The sequence below is a fragment of the Mustela nigripes genome, chromosome 9 (assembly GCF_022355385.1).
Source record: "Mustela nigripes isolate SB6536 chromosome 9, MUSNIG.SB6536, whole genome shotgun sequence".
NCBI lineage: Eukaryota > Metazoa > Chordata > Mammalia > Carnivora > Mustelidae > Mustela > Mustela nigripes.
In genome coordinates, this window is record NC_081565.1 from 17,466,575 (window position 1) to 17,485,776 (window position 19,202).

At 51.7% G+C, this 19,202-nt stretch overlaps 1 protein-coding gene across 1 annotated transcript in view; it reads right to left on the reverse strand.

Moving 5' to 3' along the window:
• Positions 1 to 19,202, reverse strand: part of PAPPA (pappalysin 1) — a 207,402-nt gene that overhangs the window by 48,643 nt on the left and 139,557 nt on the right. The window contains exons 13-15 of the mRNA XM_059410111.1: positions 18,529 to 18,742; positions 9,484 to 9,652; positions 7,096 to 7,279 (exon numbers count right to left, since the gene is read on the reverse strand). Coding sequence (XP_059266094.1) covers positions 7,096 to 7,279; positions 9,484 to 9,652; positions 18,529 to 18,742 — 567 coding nt within the window. The remainder of the gene's footprint in view (positions 1 to 7,095; positions 7,280 to 9,483; positions 9,653 to 18,528; positions 18,743 to 19,202) is intronic.

A 19,202-nucleotide genomic window follows, 5' to 3' on the forward strand; every position in this document is an offset into this window, starting at 1 on the left:
CCACACGCTATCCATGTCCTGCCCTCATCCCCTTGGCACTGACCTCTCTTCCCCAAAGGATGGTCCCCGTACCTGTAACCCTGTGCCAGAGGCCTTTTGCTGTAGTCCCAAAGGGACAGCTCCCGGTGCTGGGGCTTCAGTGCTGCAGGAGTGGCATTAGTTCTGAGTAAGATTCTACCCTGTCTTCCATAGTTCCTCAAAGGGACTGAGCTCTGCTTGCCTACAGCAGGACCTGGCTCTCAAAGAGACTCTGGATGCTTCTGTCACGTCCAAGCTTCCCTACCTCATTCCCTACCTGCATTTCCTGGGGGAACATGACTCCAGGCAACAGGGGCAGACATTTCTGAGCCCGGGGTTTCTGGTTGGGGCTAACAGTGCTGATGTCACAGACGGGGTTCCAAAAGGTTATGTGACCCTGAACCTTCATCTGTTCATCTTCTAAAGTCAGGAAAATAAATTGTGCTCAGCCTGTCTATGAATGTGCCTCAAGAAATTCTGGTCTCTAACAAGCATTAACATAATTGTAAATGTGCTGTCAAAGAGATGTGGCTATTTTTATTATTTTATTCAAAAGATTACCCAGAAGACCAAATCTCTTTGGAGTGCCTTGAAGATAGAAATTAACCAAGGGCAGATTAGAAGGAGAGAAACACCAGGAGACCTAACGTCTGGTTCTGTCAATACCTCGTACACAGTGTGCCTGCATCCTAAGGCCAGGGAATGGACTAAGTTCATTCTTTTAGTGCCAGCACCTAGCCTAGTGCCAAGCACACTATAGGTCCTTAATACCCATTTGTAAAATGCATGAACTATTATGGATCTACATGTGACCTTGAACAAGTCACCTAATCTCTCTGGCGTGAAGCCAAAGTGGTCTTTGAGTTCTTGCAGCTCTAACATCTTAGGATGGGAATGAACATTGGCCACTGTATTGTTTTGAGAAAACACAGATGCAGCCAGAGGGACTGGAAGTCGACATGCAAGCCCTCGGGAGGCTACATCAGCCAAAGGCTAGTACTGCGAGAACTGGGAGTAGATTCAGTTTCATTGCTCTTGATGGGAAATAGACCTGAACAGAAGTTACAGAAGAGGAAGAGGAAGAAAGACAGGACATGTAAAGAAGTCCTTGTGTACAAGGTCCTGGGCTAAGTGAGGCAGGAAATGAGGCCATGGAGGATTTTAGGATGGTTGTTTTCCCAACAATAGCCAACTGGACCTTCACCCAGCACTCAGAGGGGAAAGCCGAAGCAGAAGAGATGGAGTCATCAGGAGAAGCAAGCAAAGCCTCTGCCGATTTTAGTTCTGAAAGCACACTGCTAGGATCCCGGGACGCCAAAGAGTCAAAGAGAAAATCCGAGCTGGGCTTGGCAGTCCAGGAAAGCATGTCGTTTGCTCAGCTGAACTGGATTCTTCCAGCTCTAGCTGAGGTGAATCGGGTTATATTTTGATTATTTAATCGTCCAGTTCTCCCCTAAGTGTCTGAAAGGAAGGCTACCAATAGCTGCTTATAATTCAGCCCAGGAGGCAGGGCCACCTTGACCCTCCTAATAACCTAATTTGTCATTAACCCCATTTTGTAGGTGAGAAAACTGAGTCCGTAGGAGGGAACATGAGTCGCTTGATCTAGAGTCGGGGCTCCCTCCAGGTCTGCCTGACTCCTAAGTGCTCTCTTGGAACTTTTTCCCATGAGCACAGCCAGAGAATGTCTCTTGGAATCAGGAGAATTTGGATGAGTGGAGAATCTCGAAACCAAGAACTGGTCATACAATAAGATTTCAGAACCTCCACCCCCTCCCCACTGTCCAGAATGGTGCCTCTCACTTCTAAATTTCTTTACCAAGGGGCCCAATTTGTCATTCCTCTTTAGGCTCAAGAGAAAGTGGCTGTTGTCAGATACAGTCACAGACAGGGATAAGTGACGGAAACCTTCCCAAGCAGAGAGAGAAAGGTGCCTGCAACGCTGGACACCTGTCACGAAGAAGAGGCTTGGGAATGCACATGGGAGACACAAATACATGATTGTGTATTCACCATATTGGCGGGAATGGCAGGCCTAGCTACGGGGTACCGTTTCTAGAGTAAGCACCCTTGCCCCAGTGCTAATGGTAATTCCTATGTATCCTTGTGTAAATGTCTTCCTCTCTCAGGCCTCAGTTTCCCCATCCCGAAATTAAATGATTCATCTTGATGACCCTGGGCTCCTCCCAACTCTGATGTTCCAGACTTTGATGGAGTTCTGGGTTCAGGGACAGGCTTTAGGAAAGGTTAAAGGGCTTCTGAAATAGCAGGTAAGAACAGATTCCACTCTCGAAACCTGAGCAATCGCTCAAGATTGGAGTGAGAGAGACAGGAAGAATTACTTAAGAGATGACATCTCAGCACTGCTTACATCAAAAAGCGGCCTCACAATGGACAAGCCCCCTCTCTACTGTGACCCTCAGGTCCCCTGGCATAATCTGAGAAGTGGTCTCTCATCAGTACTTGGCAGTGTTGTGGTCCCAGTGACATCCTAGACCATCCTGGACCCTCACCATCCCAAAGACTAGAGTGACAGATGGAGAAAGCAGCGGTTTCTTAGGAGTCGTACGAGAGTTTCTGTTGGGGTCAAGGGATGACCCTGTTTTTGTGGGGAAGATGCCTCAGGGACCTTCAGGGCCTGGCTATCTGCTTTTGAGAAAGAACAGAAGAGAAAATGTGCAGCGAGGAAAGTCATAACAGGTTTCTGCAGGGGGAAGTGCTGGGTGAGGAAAGGAGCTGAGAGCAGGCACAAAGGTTCCCCACAGGGCACTGTGGGATGTGGCCACTCTCTGCGTTCCCCCAGCTCACATTCCTGTCTTCGGTAAAGTCTGAGAAACCAAGAAATGCCCACTGCTGTTGGGTATCCTCTGGAAACAAGTGGAGAGGCTGAGTTTTCAATCTGAGGTTGGAGAGGCAAAGCAGACAGAAAAGGCAACAAGAACCAGAAGCACACAGTGGGCCTTTTAAAAAGATCTTTGAAGGAGGAAGATGTGCTTACTTTACATTTTTTTTAAAGATTACTTATTTATTTGGGTGATCTCTGCACCCACCACAGGCCTCAAACTCACAACCTCAAGACCGAGAGCTCCTTGCTCTTCCAAATGAGCCAGCCCAGAGCTCCAAGGTATGCTTGCTTTTAGCCCTACTCCACACTCAAGTGCACCCAACACAGTTGAGTTGAGGTTGACGAGTGATGTAAGTAATGTGGTATATTCAGCCTTTTAATTAAACATTTATGATTTTGAAGTTTTGTTGTTGCTGTTGAACTTGAGAACATATTTTCCCTCTGTTTTTGTAGCTTCTGTCTATACGGGTAGTGCTCCCTAGGTAAAGGGTCCTGGCAGAAGGGACCCTGAGGCTTTGAGTTAGCAGGATATTTTACATACATCTTGAAGAGGGCTCAGAATTTAAGTGAAAGTAGGGATATTCAAGAAAAATTCACTGGAAATAGAAGGGGGGAGTCATTTTGGGGGGTTACCCACAGTCTACCAGTTCCCTGGGGGCTACACGTTACTGCCTGTCCTGGGTGCTGGCTACCTGGCTGCCAACATTTAGCCTCTGGGTCCTGGGCAGAGTGCCGAGGAGGGAATGTGTCTCCACAGCCCCCAGGACTAAGGGCTCCATGAGACGGAGGTGAGGGCTGGGAGAGAGGCCGCGGCACAGCTCACAAGGGCGCCCCTTGGGGTAGGTCAGTATTTATTAAGCACTTTCTCTGGTTCTGGAATCTTACACATACCTTCTCTTTCAGGCCTCAATCTTGACCCTTCAAAGTGGGCCCTTCTCCACCCATTTTACAGATGAGAGCACTGAAGCTCAGAGCCATGAACTAGCTCTTTGAATCTCAACAGCAAGGGCAGAGCCAGGAGTGGAATCCCAGTCTGTCGGATTCTAAGACAGTGCTCTTTGGCTTCAATCATGTTGCTAGGAAAAGCAAATTGAAGGGAGGAAAGGAAATCAAACAATAAATGGAGGGAAAGAGTTGTACTGTTCACCTCTTTACCCCTGGGTTGAGAAGGGGCGTTAACAAGCTCAAGAGAGCACTGGCGGGGCCTTCACCCAGCCCTCACTGCCTGCAGACCCTAGGAGAAGCATCCGAGCACTGGATGATGCTGACAGCCAAGGTGCACAAAATGCCAGTGGGGGGCGCCTGCGTGGCTCAGTTGGTTGAGCGACTGCCTTCAGCTCAGGTCATGATCCCGGGGGGCCTAAGATGGAGTCCAGACATCGGGCTCCCTGCTCGGTGGGTAGTCTGCTTCTCCCTCTGCCTCTGTGATCTCTCTTGCTTTTGTTCTCTCTCAGATAAATAATAAAATTAAAAAATTAATTAAAAATTTAAAAAAAAATGCCAGTGGGTCCCAGTGGGTCAGCGTGGCCACTGGAATGAGGCTTCTCTGCATTCTCAAGGGAAGAACAAAGTTGAGATCAACAGCTATCAAAATGATGATCCCCCTGGGGCCTCGTCTCCACAGCGGGGTCACCCCCCCTTCCACCATAGTCAGCAGAGAAGCAACAGCAGAAGGGTCTCAATCACTTTGATAAAGAATCATTAATAACAGGGCACTTGGGTGGCTCAGTCAGTTAAGTGTCCAACCCTTGATTTCAGCTCTGGTCATGGTCTCAGGGTTGTGAGTTCAAGCCCTGTGTTTGGCTCTGCACTCAGTGTGGAGTCTACTTGAGATTTTCTCTCTCTCTTTCCCTATGCCCCTTCTCCCAGCTTATGAGCACATGCATGTGCTCTCTCTCTCTCCAAAATAAATAATTATTATTATTTTTTTAAAGATTTTATTTATTTATTTGTCAGAGAGAGAGAGAGAGAGAGAGCGCAAGCACAGGCAGACAGAGTGGCAGGCAGAGTCAGAGGGAGAAGCAGGCTCCCTGCAGAGCAAGGAGCCCGATGTGGGACTCGATCCCAGGACGCTGGGATCATGACCTGAGCCGAAGGCAGCTGCTTAACCAACTGAGCCACCCAGGCATCCCAATAATTATTTTTTTTAAAGAATCACCTTTAGCGACAATGGGGTCTATGATAATCAATGCTAATTTACACACTGTTCCTTCCAAGAGGTCTCTTCCTGAGAAGAGAAGTGTGATTACTTGGTCTGGAGTCATGAACACACCCCACCTCTGGGCCAACAGAAGGACTCGGAAAGCCTGAAAGGTGGAAAACAGTTCCCACTGTCTTCACCTCTCCAGAGCCTGCATCTTTACGGTACCTCACCTGAAACATCTATAGCTCCTGTACTCAAGTCATACTGGGTTAAAAATGAGGGGACCTAAAGGCTGCATCCCATGAGTGCTTCCTGTTTTTCTTTTGGGGTTGTTTAAGAAGATAACTTGGTCTTTCATTCACCTCTCAAAAGAAACATTTCCTGTGGTATGACTTTTATCAATGTATCCAGCCATCCAGTCAAAACACTTTATTGAGTCTTATTAAGTGAAGATTCTGGGCTTGCTGACAGCAATGGGAAAATGGATTAGATGTAGCCACTGCCTTCTAGGAACTCATGTCCAGTAATCATTGGGAGTTCTGTCTCCCCCTGAAAATCTGGGGAAACAACGGACTCTCTCTAATCATCAAAATGCCTGAAACTCATGAATACATAGTATTATATCTAAGTTCAAGAGAATTCATAGACCTCCCCTCTGTCCCCCAACCCCATGGGAGTCCACTATTCCCACACAGTAGAGTGACGGCGGGACCTTTGCTTGGTGGCTGGACCCATCTGAAGGACCCCTGCTTGAGGGAGATATCATCTGGGGTGTCTGATAAAGGGATGACAGTCCCTCTGATAAAACAAGGAAAGGAGAGCGCACCTCTGAGAAAAGAGGATATAGATCTTTCTCGACATATAATGGGGTGGCCTCCCAATAAACCCATCCTAAGTTGAAAATATTGCAAGTCAAAAATGCATTTGTATGCCTCACCTACTAAACATCCTAGCTCAGCCCAGCGAACCTTAAACGTGCTCAGAAGACTTACATTATTAGCCTACAAAGTGGGGCAAAATTGTCTCATGCAAAGCATATGTTATAATCAAGAGAGGAATATGTCATGTGATTTATGGACTACTCTACTGTAAGTGGCAGACAGAATGGCTGTGTGGGTATCTGCTATGAAGGGTCACCGCCCAGCACCCCGAGGCTGTGCTGGACCACATATCGGCAGCTCAGAATTCAGAGTCGGGTGTCGACTGAAGACACACCGCTTTCTACACCACCAAAAACTTGTTAAGTTGAACCATTGTAACTTGGAGATCATGTCACGTCATGTCAAACCCTAGTGTTTGGACTGGAAGCCAAGAGCATTCTTTCTGGAAATAGCACTAACTTGCTCTGTGATTCTCTCCATGTTCCTTCCTTCCTCTCTCACTGGACCTTGGTTTCCCCATGTTTCCAAATAATCAGTTATTCAACACGAGCTCTGAAAACCCTTCTGATCCTGACGTCCTCGGTCAGCCAGGCTGGCCTCTTCTCCCGTATGTCTGACTCTGCCTCACTCACTCCAACACCTTGGGGCCTTGCCCAGGAGCTCTCCAGCAAGGGCTTCCTGCCCATTTCCTCTTTCCTCCTAAAGAGGAGCAATGGCTTTGGTGACAGACACACCTGGGCCCCCACGTGGATGCCACTGTGGAGAGAGTGGCCTTGGGCAAGTTCTTTAACCTCTCTGAGGCTTCGTGTCCTCCCCTGGGAACAGGGCTGTAATAATAAGACGCATCTCTTAGGCTTACTGGGCCCTAATCCTATGTAGTGAGCCAGTCGTGTCTGTTCCAAATCTTCTTCTAATCTTTTTATTCCTCCCTCCCTCCCCCGCTTCATTCCTTCCCTTCTCTCTTCTGTAAGACTTGCAAGGACCCTGGAGGAGAATTCACTGCCGTCTTAGCCACACACTGCTTTCTCCTTGGCTGCACAGCAAAACAGTGCACATGCGTTCCCTCCATTGGTAGAGGGAAACCAGAAGGGCAGATAAAAGCCCGCCCAACCCCGGGTGTCGGAGACCTGGGGGAGTGCCTGGGAGCAGCCTCCGGGTGTCCCACAGAGGAAGCAGGGCCCACCGAGCCGAAGGCTCCTCCTCCATACCTTTCAGCTGCGCAGGGTGACGGCACTGGAAGGAGCATTTGCTGCCAAAGGTGGTGCCTTGAAGGCAGGAGAAGGACGCAGCGTGGACGTGATGCTGGTCCGGGACGCCGCAGTCCACTGGCTCGCAAGCCACCTGTTTGTTCCACTTGCCCTCGCTGCAGGTCACCGTCACGCTGGGTCCCACCTGGAAGGCAGAGGTGGGGATAATAAGCAGACTGCCGCCAGATGTGGGGGACACCTCTTCTACCCCACGCAACAACTTGGGAGTCTCCTCCTGGAAACCCATGCTGAACTGTAACTGGCTTTTAATGAATTAGGTGTCTCGGTTCCCATTCTTCAGATGCAGACACTGAGGCGCAGAGACACTGGTTAGCTCCAAGTGACATGGCTGTAAAGAGGGTACGTGGGAACCGAACCTAACAGCTGCACTCCGAACCGCTCCCTGCCAAGTCTCCCAGATCAGCGTTCCCATCGTGCTGATGAGAATCTCGGGACTCAGACTCCTGGGGCCTGATGACTTCTTTCATGAACTGGCCCATGAAAAATGGCACAACATTTGATTCACTGGCTCTTGATCATCATACCTTTTCCTGGCTCTGCAGGAGGCAACAGGGAGCTGCTTCAGTGTTTGGCATCGAGTGGGCAGTGCCCTGGGATATGGGATATGTTTGTCCCCTGTGCTGGACACCACAGAAAAGTCCCTTTCCTTCCTTGAGCTCTTGCATTGGCACTGAACCCCGGGCTGCTCTAGGAGCCACTCCCTGCTCTGAGATCGTTGAGAGAGGTAGACGTGAGCTTGGGACAAGCCTGGGAAAAGCAATGAGGGTCGACAGGGATTGGATCCAAAGGAGAAGATGGCAGTGGTGCATGGGTGGAAGGGTGAGGCCGGGCTTCCGAGCCAAGGGAGGGACCGCCATGGGCAGCCCACAGCCTGCTGTTCAAGGAGGAAGCCGCCAGATCCCAGGGGACGGGGGATGCCAAATGTTGATCCGGGGTTTTAAAAGCAAAGGACATTTTCCCCCTCTTAAGCACACATCAAAGGCAGCAGAGGTCCCTCCGTGCCAAAACAGCCTAATTGTTTCCACAGGAGTTCAGACCTGCCATGTCCGACACAAGGAAGTGGGTGTCTAAGACAAGCAATTGGGGACCCTGGGGCTGCCTCGACAGGGGACTCTGTTTCAGCGCAGAAGCTCCATGCCACAGGAGTGTCCCTGTGTGTCCGCAGCAGGAAGGGGAAGCCTGCTGGCAGGGCCCCAGGAAAGGCTGCCTCTAGTGGCAAAGCTCTGGAACCCTCAGATCTCTGGGATTCATTGCCCCAGTGCCCACTCTGAGACCCCACGGCAGCGTCTGGCTGCAGCAGTACTCCACCATGCCCCTTGTGCCTGACACTGCCCTGGTCCATGAGCAACTCCTATGGCTTGAGATGGCTCTTCCCGTGGCTGGTCTCACCGCCGGACGCCATGCCATACCCAAGCGGACAGCCAGAAGGACCTTGATCCACCACGATCCGACCACGTCACTGTCTTCAAAAGCTCCCCGTGGCCCTAAAGATCGACCCCAAACCTCCTGGGCAAGCGAACCAGGCCTTGACCGGAAGACCCTGCCTGCCCCGCCAGCCTCACTGCTTGGGTGAGTTCAGGGGAGGGGAAAAGATCTGTCTGGGGCATACTCTTTCTTAGCCACAGGCCTTCCCATACCATTTCCCATACCACTTCCCATACCTTCCCATACCTGTGCCCCCAGAACCCATTTCTTGCCCCTCCTCAGGGCATACCCCTGTGCCCATCCATCCGTCTGGTTCTCTGTTTCCCAGTCACTTCCAGGGTGAGTCCCCCCGGGCTTCCACCACACCCGGCACCTGCCTCGACCGGCGTTCATCACACGGTGCCGTCATGACTCACTCCCTGCCCGTTCCCGGCAACGGTCCTCCTCCTTGGGAGGAGGACACGGGTTTATCTCAGTGACATTTGTTTTTTGCTCTAGCACCTACCATGGCATCTGGTTCCTGGCGAACAGATGCTTTGCAATCTGTTTTATGATGACAGTGAATGAGTGAGCACCTCATTGACAGAGGGCTCCCCTCTTTCTAACGCGGCTCCTTCCCCTGCAGCGGAGCTTGGCCTGTGAGGGTTTCCTTCCCGAGGGCTCCGCATGGGCCTTTCCACATTTGCAACCCCCAACAAAGACTGACACGTGCTGTGTGGGACACTATTCCACACGGGAACTGTGGTCTTGGAAATTCCAGGTTCACGGGTGGATGCATTCTGTCAACACGTATTTATTGTGTCTTTGCTGGGTGGCGGCACTCTTCGAGAAGCTCCACTCCAGGCCAGCCACCCCCCACCCTGGGGGCTGGAGAGGGGCTCCGAGCCCAGCACCTGCACACACCTGGCTCTTAATGAGCTCGTCGTCCCGCTGTATCTGGAGCACGTAGCCCGTCCGGCAGCTCACGGTGCAGCGGGCGCCGTGGTAGCGGTCACTGCTGGAGCAGTTGAGAGACGCGTTCTCCACGGCCAGCTCCGGGCAGTCGGAGGCCTCACATGCGAAGTGCACACAGCTGGTGGGGGGGAAGCAGCAAGAGGGTAAGTGGGGGCTTTCATGCCCACCGCACGCCAGCGGGAAGGTCAAAGCTGATGCGTCTGGCACCAAGCTGAACGCCAGCCTCTGTATTTGGTGACAGTACTCATTTCGGAGGGGTGCAGTGAGCATGAAAACAGAGAGAGCATAGGACCAGCACAGAGCACAATTCCCGGCCCACAGTAACACTCAACAGGCGGTCGCTCATAGTGTAAACAAGTCTGTGCTCTAGTACCTAGAACCTGGGTGGCGTTGGGCAAGGTACTCCCCTCTCTGAGCTTCAGAGAGTGCTCATATGGGGCCAAACCAAAGGGTTGTGAGACTCAACGGACGTGCTGAAGGTAGAACTCTCTTATAAACTGTAAAGCAAGGCATGAACTGTTAGTAAGGTCGTACAGAGATCACGCCTTACTTCTTGCTGTGGCTGCCGTTCTAACCTTCCTGCCAATTTGAATGCTACCCACTCTTCAGTCCCAGCCCCATGTAAATGTCTACAGGAAGCTTCCCCGTGTCCCCGGGGGGGGGGGGGGGGCTCCCTGGCAGGCCTCCTGCCCTCCTTTCTCTAAATGGCCTCACACTTCATGCACTGAAAGCACAGGGCCTGGGTGCCCACCATGTGCCAGAATGTGTGCTAATCCTTAAGGAAATGGAAATCTAAAATCCCTGAGCTAGATGATCTTTCCCCTCCTGTTCCTGTTACACAGACACGCAGTAACTTTAGTGACTGTTCACCGATCGCTTAGGTACATGAGCTCACTCAGTCCTTACAACACCCCTATGAGCTAAGTGTTACTCATTTTATAGTTGGAAAAATCGGGGACCAGGGAGATCAAGTTACCTGTTTAAGCTCCCACCCAGATGTGTGACTCCAAAGTCCTTGTTGTTAACCTTGCCCCACACCTGGACTAGAACTTCCCTGAGGGTAGAGAGATAATGTCTGTTTCATCTCCCTGTCCTCTGATTGCAATAAAGCAGCTAGGCCTCCTGTCGGGATTTCCTAAATGGTGGCAGTGTGCGGCAGCAGCGCTTTGCACTTAAAGCACTTTGAGGAGGTTGAGACATTGACTGGGAAGAGTGAGAGTGTGCTGGGGCCAGTTTTCGCTAACCTTTGCCTCTCTGACTCTGTCTACCCCAACGCCTGGCACACGGTGTGCGCACAGAGCTCGGGGACAGCGAGCCATTGCTGGGCAAACCAGCTTCAGAATAAAGTCCCCATTTGTTTTCATGGTGCCCATTTCAGGAGACCCTGCTGGGGGCTTTAGCTCAGGAGCCTGCTGAGAGTCACAGTTGGAGTGGCATGGAGCTAAAAGCCTCCAAACATCACAGATGGCCTTTAAAAACAAACAAACAAAAAACAAAAAACTCAGGAGAGGGGAGCACCTGATTAAGGTCTTGGTCCCACACCAACGTGGGCTTTGCCTCTCCACATACCCCCTTTCGGAAGCGGAGAGGGATAAAAGTGACACCTGCGGAGATGTTGAGTTCTCTGTCCTCCTTCCTGGTCCTGATGGCCTCGCCCAAACTGCGTCCGGTGCCCTGGGGAAGCCTCCAGGAGCATTTCTGTGGACTCAGAGCAAGGGCTCTGACACCACACAATGCATCTGTTCATGATGTGTAAGGCCTGGGGGCAAGAGCCACATGGTTCCAATTTAAACAGATTTACTCCGCAAGTTACCAGCTCCCAAGCCAGTCTTCTGACCTATGCCTTCCAGTGTGGCCATGCTTGCTCTACACTCCTGAGATGAAGACTGGGAGGCTCCGGGCTGTCCTGGGCTGTGGGGGCCATGAAGAGAAAAGCAGCATGTGCCTGCTCCCCACCCCCATTTCTCTGCACGTTAATGTTCTTCCTAAGAAAAAGAATAGACTGGAAACAAAACTGGATTTGTTGACGTGGAAAGGGCACAGGCCTTAGCAACGGGGCAAATCAGAGTCCTATCCCAGCAATGCCATTTATGGGTTGTTTGACCTCGGCAAGTTACATCATATGCTGAGACTCCGTCTTCCCATCTGCAAAATGGAAGCAATAAGCCAATTCATCTCTCAGGAGTGTCAACGGGATAGCATGTCAGCCACTCATTCACCAATTCAACAGACCTTGAAGAGGAACCTTGCTATACTGTTCTAGACAATGGGACTATATAGAAGATGCCTGCCACCTGCAAATTTGAGGAGAAAGGACATGCGCTCCAGAAAAGCCATAAAGAAGCCTGTTTCAGATAGTTGTGTGCACAGAGAGGGCACTAAAGGTGAAATCATGGAGGATGACTGTTGGAAGATGACTTCCGTGACCCAAGTGCAGATGGGTCATGGAAGGAAGCCTCCACAAGGAAGGGACATCTGAACTAAAACCTGTATGAAATGAAGGGATATGCCATGCAGGGATCCCCAGCAGGGTAAAGAGCACGCACGAAAGTCCTGGACAGAATGGAACTCAGCATATTCGTATAATCAAAGGGCCCATGGGTGAGAAATACTTTAGAAACCATGATGCTGTAAGAGAATGTAGTTTCTTTACTCTGACTCTCTGGGCTGTAGAAGGAAAGTATCTCCTGGTCACATGAATTATCTGACCAAAAGTTTTCACAGTCAAAAGAATTGGTAGTACTGGATTAATAAATCAGCTTCCCCTACCCTACACACACAATTGCAGGACTTCTCAGAACCTTCAATATTCTGATACCCATATTGGATTTCTAAAAGGGGCTATGATTTTCCAAACTCTGATAACCTTTTCCAATAGGAGATTTCTGGGCTAGTGTCTTCCAGAACACACTGTGGGGACCGGGACATCCCTGTTTGCTCAGCACATCTGTGTGTGCCTGGCTTATAGGCTTGAAAATAGGGAGGATAGGGGGAAGGAAGGTCATGGGTACCAGCTATCAGCCACTGCATTTTATCCGCATCACCTGGCTTGCATCCTCACCATAACTCCTTGAGGTAGTACAATTACTCCCATTTTCGAGAAGAGGAATGTGAGACTCCGTGAGCTTAGCTGCCTGTCCAAAGGCCCTGTGTGTGGACAGAAACCAGTAAGGTCTGCCTGCCTGTCCTCCAAGCCCCTGCTCTTCTCTTTGCTTTCCAATGAAGTTGGAAGGGTGGTGGGAACACACTGTCCAAAAATGATAAACATTACCCCCACGTGCCCCTCCCAAATACCTCCCTGACACAGCCCTGTCATTGCTGAAACACAAAAACAAGGAACAAAAGAAAAGCCTCTGGCTTCGTTAAAAAAAAAGGGGGGGGGATTTAATACCAGTGATGAGCAATAAAAAATAACAAAGGAAGGGGAAAAAAAGAAGACTCTTCTCAGAGGGAGGAAGCTGGCTGATCTGAGGGATGGGGGAGGGGACATAGATGCTTTTGTCAATGAAATTCTCACACCTGGGCAAAGATGGGGACACCCTCCCCCCACACAAAGATAATCAGATATTTAGAAATTGTCTTTTTTCCGTATATGTGTATGTATATATATGTACGTATATACACACACATACATAGACACACAAATATATTTATATGTGCACCTGTATGTAAATAAATATATTTATTTCTTTATAGACTCAAGTTCCACATAGAGGCATATCCTTAAGTGATTGAATAGCCAATCCCCCCACTGCTGTTCCCACAGCCCAGTGCTGCTGCCCCTCAGAACAATTTGTTACTTAAACTGTAACCCCTGGAGGATTTTGCTAGTTACCAAGCACATTTAGATATGGCCTTAAGAAATACATATACTGGCAACAGGTCTTTGGGGAGACGGACGATGCCCCGTGAAGGGCAGCTGGGGATGCCCGGCTTGCTCAGGGCGGAAGGTTGCCCCTTCACAGAAGCCGGGCAGCCGGGAATGCCCGGTTAGCTCAGGGTAGAACGAAAACCACCTGCTCCCCTTATCCGTTAGCGCTCCTTTCTCTTCCCAGAAGCGCCCGGTGTTAGTTAGATGAGTACTTTGAATGTGTTTAACTATAAACTTCATCCTCCTTCTTGCTTGTCTGCAAGACGGGATTAATGTTTGACCTTCATCAATCCTCCTATTCGCTATTGTTTTCTATCTAATAAAAGTGAGACTGTGGAGTTGCTCGTGGCAGCAGTCCTTTTCGACTGTTGTCCCCTGCTCCCAGTCTCTTGCAGCTGACTTGGTTGTGCCTAATTCTTTCCCATCACCGACTGGAAGTGGCAGCCCAAGGCACTGGTCTCCAGACACAGACAGCAGAATGGGTGGGTATTGCTCAGGCAGAATACAGAAGACCAGCGGTAAAGGGCTGGTGAGGGTCCCACTCCTGGCTGTGTCCCTTGAGTCTTGGCTTAGCTCCCATATTCTGCTGCTTTGCTGCAACTACATTATGGGGCAGGGTGGGGGACAGTAAGTAACAGAAGGGGTTTGGTTTTTTTTTTTTTTTTAAAGATTTTATTTATTTGACAGAGAGAAATCACAAGTAGGACAAGTAGGCAGAGATGCAGGCAGAGAGAGAGGGAGGGAAGAAGGCTCCCCACTGAGCAGAGAGCCCGACGTGGGACTCGATCCTAGGACCCTGAGATCATGACCCGAGCTGAAGGCAGCGGCTTAACCCACTGAGCCACTCAGGTGCCCCCGAAGGGGGTTTATAAGTCACTTTGGGCTGCTCAGATGGAGACAGCGAATAAGACAGCATGTCCATGCTGGGAAGGGAGGGAAGATGCTCCTGGCAGGAGGGCCGCAGGGTCCCTGGGAAGTGAGACAGAGAAAGAATGATCAAGATAGGACTCCTGGTTCTCTGCCCAGGAATGCAGCGGCTGCTGACCCTGAAAGGGTCTCACACCCTGGAATCCTTGGAGCCAGGGAGGCGCTGGCCCAATGGTGATGAGGCAAAGTCAAGGTCTGCAGGGTCAGGATGGCAGCGAGCAGCTCTTGGGGTGCCCAAGGGAGGGAGGGGGGCCGGCAGAGCAGCAGCAGGTCACTCCTGGCTCAGGTGGCCCACAGCACCGACCCTGTCGTGTCTCCAGACCTACCCATGTCTTTACTACGAACACTCCTGGTAGCTAAATGTTGGCAACTTATTAAAGAAGAGAGGGCCAGACACAAGTTATGTGTGGTCCTTTCTGGCCTATTCGACAGCGGTCTTGAAACTTCTGATGAAGAGGAATGTGCTTTGCCCCAGGAGGCCTGAGAAGTGAATTCCAATGCCGTTTCTGCTGCTGAGCGGCTGGGTGGCTCGGGGGAGCTCACGTCCCTTGCTTGGACCTCAGATGAGAATGCAGAACCAGAGAACCTGGTGGAGGCCTCCCAGCTTTCAGCCACCACAGTTTTATGAAGACAAAACAACAGAGACATACAATCTCTGAGCTCTTGGGGAGAGCGAGAATAAATTTTGATAATCCTGATTATTGACAAGGATGTGGAAGCAGAGGAACTCCAGGGGACCTCTGATGGGAGCAGAAGTTGAACAACATCTTGGAGAAGAATCAGGAGCAACTGGTCCCGTTGAAGAGACACAGGCTCGGGCAGCTCAGTTCCATCCATGAGGCGTATCCCCCAGACCAGCAACTCCCAACAGGTGTTCTGAGAGGGGCTGATCCTCGCGTGGGCTGCATAACTTAGGGAAGCCTGTGGTCTCTGGCCACAAGAAGCTTCTTCCTGGGCTCCGAATCTCACACGTGATTTTCCTATATGGTTATCTGATGGATATTCCTTGGGTGGGCTCCTGTAGGCACCTATCCTCACCCCCACCCCGCCCAATCCAAGTCCTTGCGGGCTGAAATGACTCAAGAATGTATGTCCTCCTAGAGCTGCCTTTCTCACAGTTAGCTCCCTGGCCGAACTGTCCTCCTCCGGGTGGGCTGGCATGGGAAGTGGGATGAGTTTGCGGTAGAGGGAGAAAGAATGCAAACAAACAATAAAGGGGGTTGGAGGAAGGAAGGAAGGTAGGAAGGAAGGAGGGACGGGAGTTTACTGATTGTGTAAGCACATGGCCCACTGGATTTTATAATAAGCTGGTTAGTCTCTGTTTAGAACCATAGGATAGTGTGTGTGTGTATGTGTGTCTGTGTCTGTGTGTGTGTGTCAGACACACTGGAGCCTCAGTCCGTGAGTGCTGCTTCCCTCACGGAGTTAGCCTCTTAACTTCCCACCGCCATGGCTAGGCCCCCCGCCGTTCCCTCTTCCCCTTAGGTGTGGTGCTGCGATTTGGCTAGAATTCCAGGACTGGACCTCTCCCTTGAAACCCGATCCTGTTTTCGTGGGCCTCTGGATTCAGTGCAAGTGCTGCCCCGGGGACTGGAGAGCCTTGACTCTAGGTCAGAACCCACGGCCCGGATTGATTTTGCTCTAGGGATGCTCCAGGCAGCCCGCGAGGCACCGCGCTGCTCTCCGGAGAAGAGAATGAGCACGGGAAGGGGAAAGGGTGGGAGAGGAGGCCGAGTGGGTGGGGACGTTGGGGAAGGGCCAGCAGCGGCAAGAAAGAGGATCCGTGGGGACGCGAGGGCTGGAGGGCTGGCGGCGTGGGGAGGCGAGGCGGGCCCCTCTCAGGACCCGGGAACCAGCTGAGAGTCAAGTGGGCTGTTTCTACCAGAGCCAGCTGAAGCGCGGGCTATAAAAAGTGATGCTATTTACCTTGGTGTTTTGAGAATGAAGAAAAACATCCCGTGGCTTTTTACAGTTGTTGCTTATTTTTCTTTTCTCGCCTCCTGGTTTGTTTGTTTTAATGCACTTGCACATTTGTGCGGTCCCGACTGTTTGGGTGAGTGCCTCTCCAGCTCTACAGGAGCCGCTGCCTCCTTCCCCAGCCCCTGGCCTCTGGAGCATCCCCCCCCACCCCCGGCCCCGCAGCGGTGGCCCTGGGGGCTCGGCCCATCTCAGCCAGGTCCACGCTCAGGGCGGAGCCACGGAGGCCCTCAGGGCCACGGGCCCCTCACCTCGAGCTGTTCCCCTCACTAAATGCTCACCCGTGAGCAGTCGTGACGAGTCCCCTTCTCTCCTGGACGTGCTTGACTCTGATGAGTACCTCGTGGCTTTCAGGGGCAGACGAAGCAAGATTTTGCCTCCTACTGCCCGGATGGCCTTGACTCACTGTCTCTTGTCCACACCTCACAGGACAGGTGTGATAATGAAATAAAATAATGGATTCAGGTAATGAAGTGCCTGTCGGTGTCCTCCCCCTCCTTCTCCCTCCCGGCTCGTGGAAAGCACGGAATGTCAGAACTGGAATACCCCATCCTCCGCCATCATCCCATGGGTGGGGAAGCTGAGGCCCAGAGAGGCGGACTGACGGGCTCCTAGTCCTATAACCAGTGAGACCCTTTGTCCCTTCCCGGTGCTCTCCTGCCACCAGTCAGAGAACCCAACAGCTGCTAAACAGTTGATTTGTTTCTGAGCTGAGACACTTTGAACTGTTTACTTCGGGCACAGGAACTGTTAATTAAGAATTCAAAGAAGCCAGTGCTGGCCTCCATCAGCTTGCCGGTCCGTGGTCCCGGTGGCTGGTTAAGGACGGGGAAAGAAAGCGCTGCAGAAAAGGTCTAATGGGTTGATGCTGCCCATCAACACTGTTTCCCTGGGTTCTGAGAATTGACTTATTTTTATAGTCTGGAGAGCCAGAGATGAAAAAGCCCCTTTAGTGTGAAATAGAACAGTGAGGGATATTTAAGGAGCTCTTTTGCCTCCGCACGATTGCAACAGACTTTGCACAACAGAAGCTAGAGACAGTGGGTGCAAAACAATGCGGGTTTTGCAACCACCTTTTGTGTCCCCTGTGGTGGCAGGGGCGTGGGAAAGCCGGTGTTGTGCTCTGCCCCCACCGCCCCGCCCCCAATCCTCTCCCTTCCTTGCTCCCAGGTACACAGGGCAGGGGGCGATTGCCTTTCAGAGGGCCTCACTCTGGGGGGAACCCACCAAGACCACGGCCCCCACCCCCCATGCCTCAATCTCTCTTTCTCCTTCTGGATCTCATTAAACAAACGTGAGAGTTGCTGTGGGAGCAGGGACCAGCTCTTCTTTCTCCCTTGGGGGCCCTGGAATTCTAGAGGGCAATGCAGGAGTGTGGACACTCTGGATGTCCTAGATGATCTCCAGAGCTTCTTTTGGCTTTAAGTGCTTCATGGGGCCTTCTCGGCAGAGAAGCACCCCTGTCAGATCAGCAAGTGGCCATAAATACCCCGTATTAATAGAGCAGCTTGGCATAGTGCCTCACGGTCCACGAGAGGGCCTTGCTCTCTGGCGCACCATTGAACCCCCATGACCCACCGGTGGGGTAGAGATGGTCGTCTGTTTATCCAAAAATGGGAAAGCAAGACTCAGAAAAGTTGTCATGGACACACACGCAAGAAGGGACACATTCAGACCCACATAAGAGTATCCCCCAAACTCTTACTCTTTCCAGGAAATTCCACCCTCTCTCAGCTCAGACAAGGGGCATTAGCAGACACCAGATCAGAGGCACGGGTGGGGGTAATGCTGGAATACGGTGAACGGAGACACAGAAAATACAGGCTCCCTCCATCCCCTAAATAAATAGTCCAGTATTTCCGAGCTGCAGGACAGCTAACCCACCTCTCTTCTCTTTGTCCAAATATGGATGCTGAGACCCAGAGAGGGGAAGCAATGTCTACCTCGCAAGCGAGCCATCGTCAGCACTGGGACTGCAAGCCAGGTGAGGGAATGTTTCCACCAGCGCACATTCCTGCTTCCCTCCCTCACCCCTGGAATCCAGAGACACGTGTGGGCCTCCCAGGCCCAAAGGCAGAGCCGGCCAGAGGCCAGAGGATGGAGCAGGGAGAAACACACAGACTTTTCACAACCACACGCATGTCTACGCGGTTCCGGAATTCCTCCATCTGCTTCTGGCTAGCAAACGGCCCAGGGTATTCCGACACAGGGTCCCTTACCTCTGCTCAGCAGAGCTGTAGGTCTCCCCTCTCTGGCAGCTGCTCAGGGTGACGGGGTCAAAGTTGTCGAAGGAGCGGAGGGCCACCCCCGAGATGGCGACCAGGGGTGAACTGAAGCTCACACGAACCGCCCGGCTATGGTAGAAGGGCCGGCTGAGGTCATGTACCACAGGGATAATCAGGGGATTGTTCCTGCAGCTCAGGACATGGAGGCCTGTCAGGAGAGACAGAGGGCCGAGGGGCCAGGCTCATTACTCAAGGCCAGTCACGCCCTCCCCAACGGGCCCTTCCCGAAGCCCCCAGACTCTTTCATGTCACTGCACAAAAGCACCATTGGGTGGCCAGTGGGGATTTTGAGTTTGATTGAAAGTTTCTTTGTCTGCCTTTTTCTCTTGGTTCCAAATCTTTCCAATCCCTTTGCCTCCCTGCCCCCTAAGCTTTCCCTTCACCCAGCGCCCACAGCCTCTCTCCCTCCCCCAGGGGCCACCCCTCACAGAAGCATGGCGGGCCGCACCACCCTCCCACGCTGCAGTTTGTGCTGGATGGTCCGAGCTGCTAGTTTCCAGGCTGCCTTCCCAGTCAGCCGCAGAGATGGTGCACACCAGCCCCAGCAGCCCCAGTCAGCCGCAGAGAAGGTGCACACCAGCCCCAGCAGCCCCAGTCAGCCGCAGAGA